Genomic DNA, 18,982 nt, shown 5'->3' on the forward strand with positions numbered 1-18,982 from the left:
TTTTAAGCTAGTTTAAAAGGTTTGGCGCAACGTAATGATTTAATCAGGTATGAAAATTAATCCTTGTTGGTGCAACTCAGCCTAAACGTCAATAAATAAAGACATGAAAGGGTGTGAAATTGCAGCGTGTGTGTGTGTGTGTATGTGTGTGTTTGTGTGTATGTGTGTGTGTGTACCATCAGTCTCCCCGTCATCTTCTGTGTCTCCCTCCGACTCCAGCATGCAGGACTCCAATCGGCCGTCTCTCTTCACTGTGATGTCACCCCTGTAACAATTCATTAAACAGCTAATATCAATAGAAGTGTGTGTCAAAGTCAGTTAAACCCACTCGCACATTATAAATCCCAGTGTAGCTTCAGAATTAGCCGTGCCGTTGACCTTGGAAGAAATATGCAAATAAGCAAAATAATTGAGCAGTTTACATTAGAACCTTTCTGGCTGAGTACCGCTGACATGCATCGCACCCACCTCTGCTTCCCAGAGCTGGGGAGCTGCTCCCATACGACGAGGTCTCGACCTCCGCTGACCCACCGGTGGTCTCCGCTCCCCGTGGTCCACGTCGCAAAGCAGAGGATTCTGGGAGCGTCGGGCCAGGTCAGAGAGGCCAGGTACCGACACCGAGGCAGAGAGAACACTGGAGGGAGGAGAGGGGGATGAAGAGAACGGAGGTCAGCGGAGGAAAACAAAGTGGTTTCGATTTTGTCTTAAGTCCTTTCAACCCTCTCAGAGTGGAGACTAACTTCTGGCTGCACACGGTTTACTCCGCGACTCACAGTTTAGAGAGCTCTCTCCATTCGCCAGATCATAGCAGGAGCCAATTAGGAGGCCTCCTGCCTGGTGGGCGCAATCTGTTACCCCGGTGATGCTGCTGTGATTGGTCAGTCTGGACATCGTTCCTGTCATAATTGGACAGATGTTAGGCGTAGGGATTATGCAGATGTTCCTGCATCTACCTCCCTTTTTCAAACTTTCACACACGCATGCTGCACACTTTTAGAAACAACGGTTCCAAAATGGTTCTTCCTGAAGGGCCGAGGTTCTACCCAGAGCCATTTTCTTCTTTAGAACCCATTTTGATGGAAGGGTGCATCGAGGGTTTTCTGTAAGACTAAGGGTTCTTCAGGGACTGTTGAAATCCTCAAAGGGGTGGGTGGGTTCTAGATATAGACGAATAACAGAAGAAATAGAAGAACAGATGAGAAGATTCTTGGTTCTTGGTAGAACCCCCAGGGTGGGCTGAGGTAAAACCCTTGTGATATAAAAAGGTTCTCTACAGAACCTCCCCTGCATGGGTTTTAGAAAAAAAAATCATGGAATATAAAACGTTTCTTGGTAGAACCCCCTTGGTGGGTTTTAGACAAAATTCTTGTGGTCTAAAAGGGTTCTAGGTAGTGTTCTTGTTAGCATCCTTAGAAGATGGAAAGGGTCTGGGTAGAACCCCAAGAAAGCGTTCTGGGTGGAAACATTACACCATAGAACGGTCCTCAGGAGAACCTCTTAAAGGGGGTTCTCTGTGAGACCTTTCACAGATAGTTCTAGGTATTATGTTGTCTTCTAGGTTAAACTATGTGGAATATTAAAGGTTTCTCAATAGAGCTTAGTTCTTGTCAGCATCCTTAGAAGATGAAAGTTTTGTGGATAGAACGCCAAGAGAGGGTTCTGGGTAGAAACATTACACCATAGAAGGGTTCTCTGTAGAGCCTCTCATAGGTGGACTCTCGGCAGAACCATATGAGATAGTTTGAACTGGAACCTCTATAAAAGGTTCAACCAGGAACCAAAAAGGGTTCACCTATGAGGACCACCCAAAGAACCCTATAGGCTAATAAGACTAATAGTTCCATTAAGAACCCTTTTTGTAAGAAAGAGTTAATCAGGGATTGTTGAAATCCTTGATGAACCCACTGGATGGGTTCTAGATAAAACCTTTGAAACATAAAAGGCTTCTCGGTAGAACTCGGTTCTTGGTCCTTAGAAGATGGAAAGGTTCTGGACAGAACCCTAAGAGAATGTTCTGAGTGGAAACATACAACAGAAGGGTTCTTGTAGTACTTTTCATAGGAGGTTAAGGATGAAGGTATAACCCTTTATGTTGAGTTCTAGGTAGAACTCTCTGATAGGCCTTTTCCACTAACACAAAGTATTTCCATTAAAAATAAATCTGTTCAGAACCAAAAAAGTTGGTTCCCACCTGTAGCCAAAAACAGCAGGATTTCCCTGAGAACCAAAGTGGGTGTGTCATGTTCTGCAGGTTGCTGTGGGTTGTGCAGCACCCTCTGTTGATGACATCCTTGATTACAATGGTTCCACCCAGAACAGGGAAAGTGGCCCGGACAGGCTGAAGAACCCTGTATGTTTCTAGTTAGCACTTGCGTTATCCAAGCCCGTTCCACAGCTCACCAGTCCTCCAGTGCAGGATCTTGAGCCAGGCGCGGCCGTGAGCCAGGAACACACGGTCCCCCCGCGGGCTGAGGGTCAGACGGCCGCCGGGCCCCCCGCCGCAGCCCGTCACCTGGCCGCTCCAGTGGTGCAGCAGCCTCAGAGGGTCTTGGTCGGAACACCGGTTCTCCCACACAGACACCCCCCCCTCGGCCGAGCCGCTGAACACCAGCGGACCCTGAGACTGTGGAGGGCACAGGAGACACGGTTGTCATGGTGATCTGAGTCTGCACCCAGTGAGTGTGTGTGTGTGTGTGTGTGTGTGTGTGTGTGTGTGTGAGAGAGAGAGACACACACAGAGAGGAGGAGAGAGTGCACATATGTTTGTGTACATGGAAGAGAAGTGTGTGAACATTTCTGTGCTGCTGCTGGTTATAAATGGATTGTGCGCTTTGCATGATAAACAACAAAGAGGATGACAATGATGCGTTACGCTTTAATGCTTTAGGCATATTTTGATGATTGCAAATTGAAAAAAAAAAAAATGTGCATATGCAGCTTTGGATTTCGATATCCATAAAAAGCCTTTTTACTCAAAATATGTACAGTATGCTCTCTAAAATTGGCCGAGCTCCACAGCTTACATCTCAACAAATATCTTTGATTTCCATTTGAAAGCGATAAACAAGGAGAGCGTGCGTGAGGATGAGAGTGTGGAAATATAGCTGTTTGATTTTCTGAGGAGAGGCTTTTCACAAATTAATAATTAAGAGTTCTTAAACTACTTTAGACACTTCCTGCAGAGAGAGGAACGGTGGCGTGTTCTGTCAGCCAGCGCCTTCCTTAAAAATAAAAATAGGCCGAGCGCGAGGAAGCAGCGTGAGCATCCTCGGCGTGGACAGCGATTCCGTGACCCACCCACCTGGACGGAGGTGACTGCTTCCTGGTGAGCGTTGATTGACTGGCAGTTTTCGAAGGTGTGCCAGCTCCAGGCCTGAACTTTCCCCCCGTCTGCAGAGGTGACAGAGTGTGAGGTTAACATGTGCTGACAGGCGTCTGGCAGTCATTACTGCTGGTCACGGTCGACCCACCTGAGCCTGACTGCCTAAACTGTGCGCCTCCATCTCTCTGATTCGGCCCGATAAACCTGCGCTACACCCTCTAACTCGGTGGCAGATGATGATGATGGCACGGGGTGACACTCCACATAGTAGTAAAGAGGGTCACAGATTACTTTGAAATGTAGTCAGTTACTGAATTGCACTGTAATTGCATAATAATAATAATAACATAATTAATTGAATTACAAAAAGTGCAATCTAATCTGAATACTTTTGGATTAGTTTTGAATTACTTCTGCATGAAATGTTGAAAAACTTGCACCTTATACTACAAAATAATTGTTTTCTTCTCTTTAGACATCTCAAAACATTTCAGATTTAAATAAAATAGTTTTGTACATCGCTGTTTTTTCTCCAGCCAGGCCCGTCAAAAAATCTGAGCTCTTGTCTAAGAACAGCAGTATATCAGATGTGCTTTTCATGAGTTATTTAATGTGGGGTTGTATGAGGTACTTATCTACGGTCAGTGTTTTTCTTGCAGTAGATGTCGGCTTGGACAAGCAGAGGAGAGTCACGGAAGTTAAGTTAGCAATGTACTGCTCAAAAATCAATATTCATTTAAATGTATATCTATATTTATTTATTTGGACTGCTTTACTTGACATCAGATAAATTCTTCTGACAGGGAACTTCGCTTTCTGCAACCCAACCAAACTCCACAGGCAAAATCTGGTATTTTACCTCGCAGAAGACAGGAGTTGCTCGTCTGCAGCTGCCTCGTTTAAGGAGTTTGCTTCCTGTTATTGTGTGATTTTGGTGAATGTGAACTATCCTTTTAAAACACCAAAGCAACTCAATAACACAAACAAACTGACAGATTGAGGCAGCAGTAGAGCAGCAACTCCAGTGTCCTGTGAGGTAAAATGACTGAATTCTCCTGTGGAGTTTGGTTGGGTTGGAGAGCGCGTGATTTAGTTTACATAACGGCGGCTTCGTGTCCGGAAAGGCTGTCTGACGGCAAAGTAAAGTGGTGGAAATATTCTAAATATAGCATACATATTTATATTTTAATTAATGTTTTGTATTTGATTATTTATTTTTTTTAGGTAAGCAGCGATGCAGTAAACAGGATAATGTACAATGAGCAGGTCATCGTTGGGGAAAGAAATCAATTTTCTTGAAAGTATCCAAAAGTTGTTAAAAAAAAAAAAAAGAAGACAGAAAGTCAACATGCTTTGAGAGGCGTTTTTTATGATCTAAAAACTACTGGTGAGGACCAGCGCCAAACTACACTGTATGTCAGTTAAAGGAGTGAGTTTATGGAACAGCTGCAGTGAGGAACTGAAAACGTGTAGAACATTAAGTAGGTTTAAAAGTTTTTTTATGTTGTATTTTTTGTCTCTGTTGTTATTTTGATTGTCTTGTTTGGTTTTGTTTTGTTGTTGACTGCTACATATGATGCGCTGTGAAAAGGGTAGGTGTTATAAGCTGTAGCTTCAGCCTACACCTGTTTCAGTCTACAGAACAATTATCTTAAACTTACTTTACTGTAATATTTTGCACTGCCCTATTTAAGTATCTGACATTTTCTGTAAAAGGCTATGCATTTATTTACATGAATTTGTAGATTAATACACAATGTTCTGATTTCTATTTGCAGACTGAAAGAAATTCTAAACTTTAATAACAAATCCCTTCAGGGTGATTCGAGTCTTGCATCAACCTGTCAGGGTTTATTTCGCAATAATGACGCAGAGGAAGGAAGAATTTAACCGTCTCACACGGAATTGCAGGTCTCTCCGGTGCCCTCAGGGGCAGGATACTGGTGTCACGGGAAAGACACACTGGAGCACGAGGTGACAACTGACATTTCGACGCATACCGCGCTTTTATCAGTGTCAAACAGAACAGAGACTCACATCCTCTTAAATAACCTCCTCTAATTAGACGCTGATTCAGCACCGGCTGAAACGACAGATTCGCTCTTGTAGAATATTCAATAAGTCAACAACAATTCATTACATCAGTAAACAAATTACTTATAATCAACCACTTATATCAGTAATATCACTCAAATCAAAAAAACATAAAAACAAAACAATATCTAGAATAAAGTGTTGAAAAATACTGTATTAACAGTTGATTAAAAGGGGGAATAAGAGATTAATGACACCCAGCTCTCAACAGCAAACCCCATCATTCAGAGTTATCTGTATTACAGCTGCACAATTAATCAGAATTTTATCAAAATTGCAATATGGCTTTCTGCAATTTTCAAATCTCAGGAGGTGCAACGTTTGTTAAAGATAAAATGTGTCAATTACAACTGAGGCTTTAAGCTGAAGATGCAGCGTGAGCGGAAAAGTTAGTCAATAAAACTTTGTCGCTGTGCTCCAGTATGTTTGGACCTGTTTTCCAAATCTTTCCTGTGGCAGCCCTACTTCTCGCTCACTGTACATTTTCACTTTATTATATTTTGTAAACTGATTATGTAATCCTGATTACATGTAATAAGTTATTATCCAACGCCGGCATTCATACACGTACGTGTGAACATGTCCAGAACCAGGGGTGTAATTTATGGATATTGTGCTTTTATGAGTAGATTTTCAATTCTGTTGAAGTATGCATTACACCATGTAATCTACTTTTAAAATCATAATTGAGTATTGAGTACAATTTTATATAATATCCAAACTATTCATCTGCATTTTTGTAGCCAGTCAGGTTATCTCAATGAAAATGAAAACGATAACAATCACTTAAAATGAGAAAACAAAATGACAGTATTTTGTATCTTATTAACATCCTCAACTATCAGTTAAGGGAAATGCAGAAGTTTTGCAGCCCCAGTTTGAAGAGGTGACTGTGAGCGCCGAACAGAACGCAGCAGCAGGTGGGAGTAATTCAGACTGGAGATTTGAAGATTTGGTGAAACAGAAACACCTTTGATTGAATGTTGCATTTCATAATGCCTCAAAAACCAATGGTTAAAAAGTAACTAGTAATTGAGAAATATTGTGGTGATGTAGGAGAACCCGTAGTTCAGATTTTCAGTGCCCTTTTCCAGCCCTGTCCAGAACACACACTGTACAGAGGGAGACACAAACACGATGTGAAACGACAACATCCAACTCCAATTACTGTGCTGACTGTGTCACTGGCTCTCAGTTCTTCCACATGCACCTGCTCTCCACACAGAAACACACCTGACCCGGTGATGATGTAGCCGTCTCCTTCTGGCACAAAGCAGAGCGCCGTCACAGCGTTGAACGTGTAGATTGACTTAATACACTGCCCTGCAGGTAGCGGGAGAAAACTAATTTAATTGACAGGACACAGCCCACCAGTCGCACAGGAATACATTGATTACGAGGTACGCACACACAAACACGCGTTCGTCAGACAGAGCCCCGAGGCTGCGTCTACCTTCATATATATGTATATATCTGTGCGTGTATGTGTGTGTGAGTGTTTGTGTGGTTCAGCCTACCAATGCTCAGGGCCCAGATCTTCACGTAGCAGTCTGCAGAGCCACTCAAAATAAACCTCTCCTTGTCGGACAAAGACAGGGACCAGGCTGTCGAGAGGGCAAACACAGACAAAAGGCCGGGAGGGGGGACAGAGGACGAGGAGGAGGAAGAGGAGGAGGAGGAGGAGGAGGGTCAGAAAAAGAGAGACAGAGAGGAGAGGACGAGAAATTAAGCTGGGTGGAAGCTGTAAATAAGTGATGATGTACAAAATGAAAAAAAAAAGAGATTGCAAAGACAGAAGACGGAGAGAACAGATTTTAAAAAAAGAAACAGATTAGTCGATGAACGCAGAGTGACGATAGTTTGACTGAGCTGCATCATTTATGCGCTGCTTGGTATTTTAAGTTGGGGAAGCAGGTGGGGGGGGGGAGTGTGGGAGGCGGAGAGGCCGGTGGAGTTCAAGTGATGGAAGGCTGCCTGCTTCAGACAGACAGTGAACTCTATAAAGTGTCTACTGAGGTTATCTCTCACTGGGGTCGATCTGATGAACCGCTCCTATAATTACCAGACCGCAGGACACCGGCATTACTCAGCCCACATGTAACAATGTATGTGTGTGTGTGTGTGTGTGTGTCCTCACCCAGCCTCTTGCAGTACTCAGGGGGAGGCGCAGACAGACAGGTGACCCCGCCAGAGTGACCCCCCAGGTTCTTGTGCTCTGTTGCCGTGGGAACGTGCCACACCTTCACTGTCGTGTCTCGGCTTGGAGGAGAAAAGATGAGCAGAGATAAAAAAAAAAAAAAAAAGAAAGGAAGAAAGAGAGAGAAAGAGAGGATGCGGGAAGATATAAAAGGGAGTTATGGTGAGCGAGAGAAGGCAGGCGAAAACAAGCAAAGTTAAAAGGCGTTCGACATAAACCGCAAGAGATTTTTGCGCCGAGCGATCAGGGAGGGGGAAGAAAAACAAATACATGTCAGACAGCGAAGGCAGAGAGCAGTAGCATATTAAGTGATAAATTAGGTGAAATGTTCACTTTGCACATCCATTATGCAAATGGGTGCCTCTTTCCTGCGTTACCTTCCAGAAACCACCAGGTTGTCAACGGCAACCACGCAGGTGACTATGTCATTGTGACCCTCCAGCAGCCTCAGGCGAAACTTTGCCTTCTCCCAAGACGATTTGAGGGATGTAAATTCAGCTTCTGCAAAAGAAATGATTTGTGCAATTAAGCAGTGTTGCCTCATCAGCACCCCGGCTTGTTAATCTACACAGTTCTTCAATATGGATTAGTCTGCCAATGCGAGGAGTCGGGCTAATTTAGCTCCAAGGATGCAAAACGTGGGTCCTGTCTTCAGGGAAGCAAATGCAGCCTGTTGGTTTTAATACCGGCAGCCACATGAGCTTGTTAGGACTCCTCTGGGCATACATGTATAATCTGATTCTAGATGTTAATCGCAAATTAGAGTGCCGCATTGTACTTTTAACCGCCTGCGATCAGTAGATGATTTATTTAAGCAATGGATGAGAGCAACACATCCGGGTGCTCCTGAGTCATGCCCCCCCCAACGCTATTTTGGGTGAGAACAAACACTCTAATTTGTCTGAGGGCCAATACAAAATCAGAAGTCTGTGCCAGTTTAAACGCAGAAAGTACGAAAAAACATATCGCTGTTTAGCTGTTAGGAAACCAAATCCTCTGGCCAGTCAGGGGAACAATTAAACTGTGCCTTTGCTGATCAGTGATCAGTGTTGGTACACAGTCTGCCTCCATCAGAGTGGACAAACCTGACACACACATCTACCTTACTGAATCTTCTTTTTATATCGTTAAGACACTTTATTTTGCTTTTTTTTTTTTTTTTTATAGTTTTATAAAAAGGCCATATTTCTTTTCACAGCATCATCACCGAGACTGTTTTCTGATTCCCTTTGATCCACAGACACAATCAGCACACACGTCATTTACTCAGTAACATCTTTACAGCAGCACTCCCTCTTGTCTGACGTTGCTTTTACACAACAGTTTTACAGGTGCCATTTATTAGTTATGATTATCAATAGTCTGTTGATTATTGTCTCGATTAATCAATCCCGGTCAGTTGAAAGATAGGTCCATACACGTGGAGCAACATTACTTATTACTGTTGACCATTTTCTCCATTAATCAATCAGTTATTTGGTCAATAAAACGGTGATCAGTGTTTCCCAAAGTCCAAGATGACGTCCTTTTGTTTTGTCCACAACCCAAAAATATTCTTTACTGTCAGAGAGGAGGAAAGAAACCAGAAAATATTCACATCTAAGACACTGGAATCAGAGAATTTTGACTTTTTTTTTTTCTTAATAATTCACTCAAATCGATTAATCCCTCTGCCAGCACAAACAGTTCCAGGACTGGACTGGAGTTGGTCCGTTGCCGAGCAACACTAACATTTTGTTGCACACTGATATTAGCTTGGTAGCTACTTTGTCCTTTGTACTTTGTCTCAGCTCGGTCTGAATGTGCGTGTTCAAATTTTTGAGACTCGCCGAGGCTGAAAGCGGTGCAAAGAGGAATGTATGTTTTTACTGGCTATGACGGCAGCACAGGCGCAGCGCAGGGAGCCTCAGGTAAAATGAGACGGTGAACTTTAGTTGTGTGATTGTCTTTTGTTTTGTTACCAAGTTAACATCTACATACTACAGTCATGTTGGGGGATAAAGTTAAGCAACCGCCAGCAGGTACTGGCAAAGTAAATATTAACAGGTTAATAAACTCAGATTGCTCTTTTCTTAACTTTAACTGAATAATTTCCCTGCCTTTCAGTCTGCTATGTTAACCTCTCTTATCAGCTGTTATCAAAGTATAAAAGCTGCCAAATGCAGTTTAATAACCTCTCTATGATCCATTTATGTCATGTAATATTTGTAACAGTTATTAGAACATCTGTAAAGAGGAGTGATACTTGTCCCAGTGCGACTATCCTTTATATCAGTTATCATGGAAAGCCTCTCGTCCAATCAAACTGTTTAGTTGGAACTAAATGTTGTATTACAGTTTTTGACAGTGGGACTGATCCAGTTCGTGTCATTCAACCGCGACTAGTGAACCAACTCTTGAAGCTATGCAGTGTAGTTTAGAGAACGTTGTAGAGCAAAAAGTCGCAAATACACGTCTCCGCCTTCAGCAACACGGACAGCTTCATGCATTTATCAATACACAGCACAGTGAGGCTGTACTGTGTATTTCAGAGCCGTGGTCGGGGCCATAGATTATAACTTGTACAAACCTCAGATACTTACTACGTTTACATGCACAACAGGTTTCCACTATTATTCAGAATTTGTGAATATTCTGAATTTAACAGCATATTACATTATTACATCTTGAATTGGTGGGATACACCAGCACGACTTAGGTTTTCGGTTTTAGCATTCTTTGAGCAAAAGAACCCCCAGCAAAAATCAAATATCCCCACTCCATCTGCAACCAGGGGAGAAAGAGGGGAGCAGGCCCACAGCCTTTTTCTAATTCACATATAGTTTAAAATGTCAAATTAAAGTGACAAATTGCTTTAACTACTTAGCTTTACGGTGTGTTGTGAACAAAAGTCGGCATGCGTCACCTCGCCAGCTGAGCTGAACGGTTCTGTGTCCATCTTCTACCTTGTGTCTGTATTATGTGTTGCATTGGTATTTCATTTTAAGACACTTTGGGACAAGACAAGCCGAGACATTTTACACGCCAATTTTTCATTGTTATGCCACGTGTAACTTTAAGATGATGGTTTATTGTTTGGTGAACTTGAGTAATGAGTGTTAGAGCACTTGACAGGTAATTTAGGGCAAAACCTGAAAGACACTGCAGTTGTTCTCCTCCGCTCGACTTGTTTGACAGCGAAAGTGATTTCAATGCAAAGAGAGGCTGAAATGAAAGAGTGATTTTAAAATTGGCCATATTTGTGACTTATTTTGTGCTGGATTCTAGTCCAATTTTCATCTATGTGTTGGCATTATTTCATAAGTGACTGCCGTTGCTCTCAAAATGCATAGATTTAAAGGAGAAATCTGTAATATATTTACTGTGATAAATCATAAAATGACCATTATATGTCATCAAAGATCAAGGAAGCAGTTGAGTTTACTCAGTTGAAAGAGCTAAAATGCTCATGTCTCTGACAACAACGCTCCAGCCGCGGTGTCCTGCTTTGAAAATTTCTGTTCCAGGCCGGAAAAACAGTTTTTGTTTGCCCGTGTCACGTTACAACTCATCCTAACCACAGATCGCACTATATATTAAACAGGATTTCGACTCCTTAATCCCCTCAACTGGCCTTATCCAGTCCGCCAAAGCTTACTAAAGATTACAATACGTATATACTGTATTTCCAGTATTATGAACTGGCAAAATTTCTATATATAAGTTACAGCTGAGATTTCCTGCTGCTGCAGCTTGACGGTAAAAGCATTTAACCGGTTTTATTCTGAAGAAGTCACAGGAAATGCAATGTGCTTTCTCATTGACACTGACAACAAACGCTCGTCTAAACCATGCAGGACAACAAATGTTTCCAGGATTTGTTGGCAGCAGATCAGAGAGTCACGAACAGTCAGGAGCAGCCACAGTGATCAGGAGCTGCAGGCGACAGGCCAGGTAACCAGCTCCTCTGTCTGTGCTCTGCCGTTCACAGGCTCCTGCTGTGTGCTGCATTAAGTCAGATCACGGTCGCTCACAGAATGATGGAAAAAGGCCAGTTGCCCAACTTCTTTATTGAAAAACGCCCCCAGAATTTTGTGACCCGTAGTAATAAATCAATTTCTTGTTACCATCGGTAACAACAGGTGTCACACGCACAATAACGGTGCAACAGCATAACGGCATCAAAACCGTTGAAAGTTGACTAATACGTCCTGCCAATCAGGGCTGCATTCTGCAATTAAGTTTCTGGAATTACAGATTTTAATCATCACTCCTCAGTGAACTCTCACTCAAAACTCTAGTTCAGTGTTTCTCAAACTTTTTTCACTGCGTACCACCTAATAAAAATATTCAGCTCCGCAAGTACCACCTCACTGTGGCGTTATTTGGCGCTGGCAGGTGCTGTGGACACTTCACTGGCACTTCTTACTAACACTTGTGCTCAGTTCACTGTCTTTCAGTGAATTTTCAACACGGCTGCATGAAATATTCTCCTACTGATCTGCACTTCTCTTTATGATAGTTCCCAATTTGGTTCCCCATCACAGTTTAGCTTGAACTACCCATTATCAGGCTGATATTTAAAAAAAAAAAAAAGGGACAAAAATTATTTTAAATTCAACAATCTGATATATTAAGTATTTTCATATGAACATTTGTTGTATTTTGATAATATTATGTTTAAATTAATAAGTTTCATTTAAAAAATCATGTATTCCTCTGTGGACCACAGTTTGAGAAACTAAGTTCTAGTTTGTTTTAGTTAAGTTTGTAGCTATCATTTTAGATTTTCCATGTGTTTTAGGAAAATCTCGTCTGTTCACACTGACAGGCTAATTAAAGTAATAATAACTCCCCTGGACAAATGCAGGTGAAAACACCTGCTGTAAACATGATTTTAAATGCTGCCAAATCATTTACAACTAAAATGCAGTTGTTGTTATTAAATGCAGCAACATATATAATATATCTTGCTCCAGCTTCATTTAGTTGTTAAGAAGATACAGACTTTAAAAAAATGATAAGTTGTAGTCCTGTGAATGTTGACTCATTTTATCTGATAACTAACTGTAACGTGACGGTTTGATTTGTGGTGGTTGGATCACTCTGGTTGAGAATAAACAGCAGGATGGAGACGATATTTCCTTAAGCGGTACTTTACCGTTCTCCGGACTTCAGCGGCTTCATAACAACATTTCCCTGGTTGCACTTCTTTACTAAAATACATAAATTAACTTAACTTGTAACCCTTACTAACCCCTGGTCTCCTGTCATTTTGTAAATGTGGCCCCTGTGCAAAGAAAGTTGAGTATCCCTGACATACATCACTGGCTCCGACTCACCACTGGGACTGCTGTACTCATTTTTGCACGTGAAGTTGCCTCTTATTGCTCCTTTACACTGTAGCCTTCCAAATATTTTCAGGGGGACATACCCCCAAACCCCCCTCGCATGGTCAGGGTGACCAAAATCCTGACTACGGCCCTGCAGGGACAGTGGCAGGTTAATAACTGGGGTGCATGTTGGTCAATTTTCTAATATGATAGATGCCCCCCCCGAAATCACCTACTGCCTGCAACAAACTGCAATAAGAATCTCTTCAGCCACTCTTCTTAATTACCCCACCTTCTTGTCGCAGTTGCTGCTCGTTGTCTGACTCTCGGCAGCGATCTGACACGTTGGCCGGCTCCGTCCTCTCCCGCTGCTGTCTGCCTATCTCTGCTCCCCCTCCTCCTCCTCGCTCCCGCTGCCTGGCAGCCGGCGCTGGCGTTGCTTGAGCTTTGGACTCCTCTTCTCCCTTAAGGATCTTGGAGGCTGGAGGCGTTTGTGATGGAAGGGCCTCAGGGGCATCCTCCCTGTGCCAGAGCAGAAAGCAAGAGCTGAATGAATAATCAAGATGCAAACCGCACACAGCATCCTTCTGCGACAGGGAGAATACCTGTAGAGGATCTCCGAGTCCCACACAAACAAAAACAGCGCTTCTTAATAACCAGCTGTGTACTCGAAAGAAAACTGTGTTTCACTGAGTTTGATGTTAATATCCACACATGGTGGTTTCCGGGGCCCTCGGGGGCTTTATTAGTGAGGATGACATCCCTGGATGATGTTTACATGACACATTACGAACAGTAGAAAGTTCCCGTTTTCTTCAAGCGTGACAGTGTTTGACCTCCGGTGTGTTTGGATAGACATACAAAAAAGATCAAAGGCTTCAAAGTGAATGTTGTTGCTTTTGAAGAATTACGCTTCTCTCCATCTGGGCCCCCCCGCCCCTCCTCGCCGGTACCTCTCCCTCACTTCCTTACACTTGTCTTTTCATCTTCTCCTTTTTTCCGTCTCCCACAATCCCCAGAGTTTGCTGCGGGCCAGAAAGCTGCAGCTGAAGCTCAGCCAATCTGGAACGCAGCTCCGCCTTCCTGGAGATCTGAGAGGGAAGAAGGCACGAGATTGGTTGTAAACCAAGCTGCTAAATCCACAAGTTGTTTACATGCACAACCAACACACTCAGCCTGTCTGGATTTATTACACTACAACTGGCAACACACACTGTACTCCTGCCTGACTGCGAGTTGTGAAATGTGCATCAATGAGTGGGTTCGCTACATCAGTTTGGCTGTTTCCTGCGTTAAAGGAGCGCTCCACCAGTTTTACACGTGAAATGTCACTACTCCGATAGTGAAAACACCTTTATGATGTCTGTTGTGGCTCTGCTGGAGCTTTGATGATGTAACAGTGATCTCATCAGGGTTATCTCTCAATTTGTTTCACAGAAACTGAAAGCATGACGTTTGAAAATATGTGGGCAGGGTAGATCTGACCACGACAACACTGATTGCATAGTGAGTAGGGATGTAATGATAAATCATTAGTCCATTAATTGTCGCTAAGAATGTAACAATTAAAAATGTAGTGTTACATGGCTTTGTTAAATACTCGATTCTGATTGGTCAATTATAGCAAGGTCTGTTATTTCTGTTTAACAGACTGTTGTTATGAAGAACAAACCGTTGCTAAGGACACAGTTCTGATCATAGACTCTGAAAGAACAATAAAATCATTGTTAAATCGCTAAAATCATTTTAAAACTAATATTTTGTCACATAAATGTGTGCCAAATATTTTTTTGGTGAGTAACCATGTAATAAGTGGGATAATGTACAGTGAGCAGGTCATTATTGTGAAATAAACTCATTATCTCCATGTTTACCATTTCTCTAGAACTCACAGTTTTTCTCACAGTTTATTTTTTCTGCCTGGTGAGACTATAACTGGCAGTAATTTGGCATCGTTTCGTTTGGAGGAGCTCTTTGTTGAATAAGGACAAGATGACAAGAGCAGCTGTTTAGAGTGAGTATTTAATTATTCTGTTGGTTTAAATGTTTGTGCTTTGTTACTTAATGTTTCACATTACTTTGCCACTTAAATTATTTAGATAAAACTTAAAATACAGAATAGGCATTTTGTACGCTGATTACTAATCGATCACTTGATTGTTAACATTTTCAACTATCCTTCAATTAATCATTTATTTAACTAACTGTGAAAATATCCCACTACAAGTAAAAGTCCTGCATTCAAAATATACATATGTAAGTACTAGTACTAGTATCAGATGTTAAAGTACACTTTGTGCAGTAAAACAGTCGCTGTCAGAGTTTTACTGTGATATTTTTGGATTAATATTAGTGTTGCATTAATGTGTATTTTGCATTCTTTTACTTTTATTACATGGCTTTGTTAAATACTCTGCACTCTAAGGTCTGTTGTTTTTGTATAGTAGACGGTTGCTATGAAGAACAGACTGTTGCTATGGAGAACAGATTGTTGCTATGGACGCAGCTCTGATAATAGACTCTGGAAGAGTCATTTTTAAACACATAAAATCCTTTTAAATTAATATTTTGTGTTAAATAATTGATTTTTTTTAGCCTGATATCAGACTGAGTTGTTTAAGTTTATTTTAACTACTTTATTTACTGTTGGGTAGTTTAATCTACAGCGATGCATCATTTTCTTTATGATCAACATATGTTTTTAGAGTCTCTGTCGTCCTGCGAGAAGTACGCACCTCAAAAAACTTTTCATGAGAAAAACAGCCCTGTTTTTCATGTTTGTGGCGAGGCATTTTCTAGATAATTTGGTTTAAGAAAGATGAGAATCTTCTGAACATATAAAGAAACTAAAAATCTTTGAGAAACACTGATCAACATTTTTCACCATTTATATAGCCCAAACAACTAATCAATTAATCAAGAAAACAGTCCTATTACAAACTACTTTGATAATCAATCGTTTCAGTCATTTTTCAAGCAAAAAATATCTGGTTCCAGCCTCTTAAACGTAAGAATTTACTGATTTTCTTTGGAATTTATGATGAGAATGAAGAGTCTTCGGCTTTTGGACCGTTAGTTGGACAGAAGAATTTGAAATTGAAGATGTCAGTTCGGGCTCTGAGAAACTGTAATGAGGATTTTTTCATAAAATTATTAACAATTTAAATGAAAACAGTTTTTGAAAACAGTTGGCAGATTAATTGATAATGAAAAGTGGAGTATAAATATAAAGTTGATTAAGTTTACTTGAGTAAATGTAGCCTATTACATTCCAACAGTGTCAAAATGTGAAATGTTTCTTTATTAAGGAGATAAAGTGTGATGTTACTTTATTATTTATTGATTTGTTTTACAATTATTTTCTGTTTGAATGCAGCTTTTTTTCGCACTGATACATTTGCAGAAAGGAAACAGAACTTCTTCACAGAAGTTAATCGTTCATACTAAACCAGTAACTTTCACCGTCAAGACCAAATGATCCTTAGATGTAGACGTGTGAGACTCCAGTACATGCATCTATTTTCCTCTTTCCAATTAGAGGGTGGGAGGACAGCTCAGTAAAGAAACAACACGGTTGTAGGGCACGGCCATAACTCACAGAACTCACACGCTGCCCTTTAACATACTGAGTCTCTCTCAAAGTTCCTGATCATTATTTTCTCTGATGCACTCAAAGTGTGCGCTTCTGATCTCCCAAAAAATCCTGAGGCAAAAGCTGTCAAATTATTCATCCCTCCATTATTATTAATTCATTTTAATCACATATATTTCTTCTTTATGGCATCGGGCGCCGTTATTCCTAGTTTACGAAGCCTCACTTCATGACTTTGTAGCGATCCAGCACCATTAAAATGTCATATTTATTTCATCATGTGAACCGCTGTGTGCCAAATCTGATATAGGGTGGACTGGGGACGGTTGCAACAAGTCTTATTCGTCTAATCAGAAACCTGCTGGAGCGACGATGATCATACTGCATTACGCTCAGTTAGAAGGAAGACACAGTCGACGTCTGCTGCCGCTTTACTGAAAAAAAAAAAAAAAGGAAGCATAAAAGTGTTTTTTCATGAAGCTGCATTTTTGTCACACAGTCCTGACTTTTAGTATGAATTAATCAGAATTTACTCAGTTTTACTCAGTTTCTTTGTTGACTTTTAAAGTGACATGTTTAGCATGTGTCAAGCTAGAACATGATGTTTTGTCACGGCTGATAGGGTGGGGACAGTTGCGACAACTTGTTGTAACCGTCCCCATGCTAAGCAGCCACAGCAAAACAAACCACACAACATAAACTAGTCATTGTTGCAGTTCTGCACAATAAATACATGTTTCATAAAAGGTTGTAGGTATCGAGCGATTATTCGGCTCATTTATATTATCACCCATGCAGATTATTATTATAGTTCACTTTTTTAAAAAACCTTTATAGGCAACATTTTATTTATACTCAATTATGTTAAAACCAATGAAAATTTACTGTTTCAGCACCCTGGTGTCATTTTTAATTTTAAATATACAAATAAGGAATATCAGCCGATTCAACCATATCAGAATTTTTTTACTCCTTAATATCAGTATTGGCATCAGCCCCAAAAATCCAGTATTGGTCGGGTTCTACTTTGTTGCTGCAAATTGTTCAGTTCTCCCTGTCTCACACTGAAACATAGAGAGACTGAACAGCATCTGTAACATCTGCACGTTGACTCAAGGTAGGCCTACGTTCAACATTTAAAAAACAACACTGTCATTTAAATATATTACTAAATAAATAAATACCATAATATTATTGTAAAACAATGCTTGTTTTCAGAATACTTATTGAGACACAAGGCAGAAATTAACGAGTGAAATTTTTCTGTATTTTTAACATGTTACAACTGTCCCCAGGGTTGGGGTCAGTTACAACATCGGCCTTCTTCCATTCAAAAATTTAAATTTAAGGTAAACAATTCAGCATATGTGATCATCTTCGAATGGTATTATAATCAGATGTATGTTTGATCTATATTTGGTCGGCCTAGTTCAAATTAGGGTTGTAAATTTTGGGCATTTTCCTTAACTCAGCTATCAATCAGTTAACTTTTAATAATTAGTAACAAAATGCCCCACAAAACATATATATATTTTTTTAAATCTCATTTCTTTTCTCACTTTAAGTTGATGTTTATGCTTCCTTATGCAACAAATGGCTCTGCCAGACAAAACTGTCAGATGATAACACAATAACTACCACTTCTATACTAGTCCACTAGTCCTAGTTCTCTGAGAAGCTTAGAGAAGTGCAAGAAGCGTTGCATCGGTCCCCAGTCTCCCCTTCAGTGATACTGGTGTGTGAATATGCAGCAGTTCTCTGTTTAAGGCTGGTGAAGTCTGATCCCTGTTCTAAACACAGACCCAGTCTGTGCTGTGTGTCTGTGCTGTAGTGAAGCCTGAGTTGCAGACCTGTTGTCTCACCTGAGGGAAATCTATTCGGGATTTGCGGAAGTCACACAGGTTACACACGGATCACACACACTGGGGAACAAAATGCAGATGAAGTGTTTCTGTACCTTGAATCTCTCCTCGGGTGTAAGACTGATTTTTATTTCCAGATTTTCAATCTGTCTCAACTTCTTCTGCAGCTTCCTCACCTCCCCCATCTGAAGCTCTCTGGGCTCGATTAAAGCGCCTGATCCTGATCCTAACTACACTTTAAACTGCCCGACTGGAAGTGACAAAGATAATTACAACATCGCCCTTTAATGAAAGCTCTGGGGGGCTTTAGATAAATAAGATGTATGAGACGCTCGGCGGTGTGTTGAGGAGACGTGTCGCCGGATGTTGACGATGATACAGTAACGTGTTTAACCGTCCTTACAGCGACACCACGTGGACGGTCGGAGTACTGAAGCCTTGGAAAATGGTTAATTAATACACTTTCAATTTCCATTTTTTCAATTTTTCAGTTTCCATGGAGATAAATTTAAGCAGATTTAAATGTTATATATAGGCCTAGTTTATTCACATAACAAAAGTATGACTAAGTCACTTTGTCAACTGGAGGACAGTTAGAGTTTT

General features: G+C 41.0%; 1 protein-coding gene across 2 annotated transcripts in view; it reads right to left on the minus strand.

Moving 5' to 3' along the window:
- LOC146321968 (uncharacterized) overlaps positions 1-18,749 on the minus strand; it is a 21,611-nt gene extending 2,862 nt beyond the window's left edge. For both annotated transcript variants that reach the window (XM_084727301.1, XM_084727302.1), the window contains exons 1-12: positions 18,475-18,749; positions 13,898-14,016; positions 13,218-13,447; positions 7,991-8,114; positions 7,554-7,675; positions 6,934-7,020; positions 6,650-6,739; positions 3,302-3,390; positions 2,401-2,623; positions 774-896; positions 469-634; positions 177-265 (exon numbers count right to left, since the gene is read on the minus strand). In XM_084727301.1, coding sequence (XP_084583427.1) covers positions 177-265; positions 469-634; positions 774-896; positions 2,401-2,623; positions 3,302-3,390; positions 6,650-6,739; positions 6,934-7,020; positions 7,554-7,675; positions 7,991-8,114; positions 13,218-13,447; positions 13,898-14,016; positions 18,475-18,564 — 1,552 coding nt within the window. In that variant the 5' untranslated portion in view covers positions 18,565-18,749. The remainder of the gene's footprint in view (positions 1-176; positions 266-468; positions 635-773; positions 897-2,400; positions 2,624-3,301; positions 3,391-6,649; positions 6,740-6,933; positions 7,021-7,553; positions 7,676-7,990; positions 8,115-13,217; positions 13,448-13,897; positions 14,017-18,474) is intronic.
- Between the last annotated feature and the right edge of the window lie 233 nt (positions 18,750-18,982).

Source organism: Lutjanus erythropterus, chromosome 9 (assembly GCF_056507025.1).
Source record: "Lutjanus erythropterus isolate fLutEry1 chromosome 9, fLutEry1.hap2, whole genome shotgun sequence".
Taxonomy (NCBI): domain Eukaryota; kingdom Metazoa; phylum Chordata; class Actinopteri; order Lutjaniformes; family Lutjanidae; genus Lutjanus; species Lutjanus erythropterus.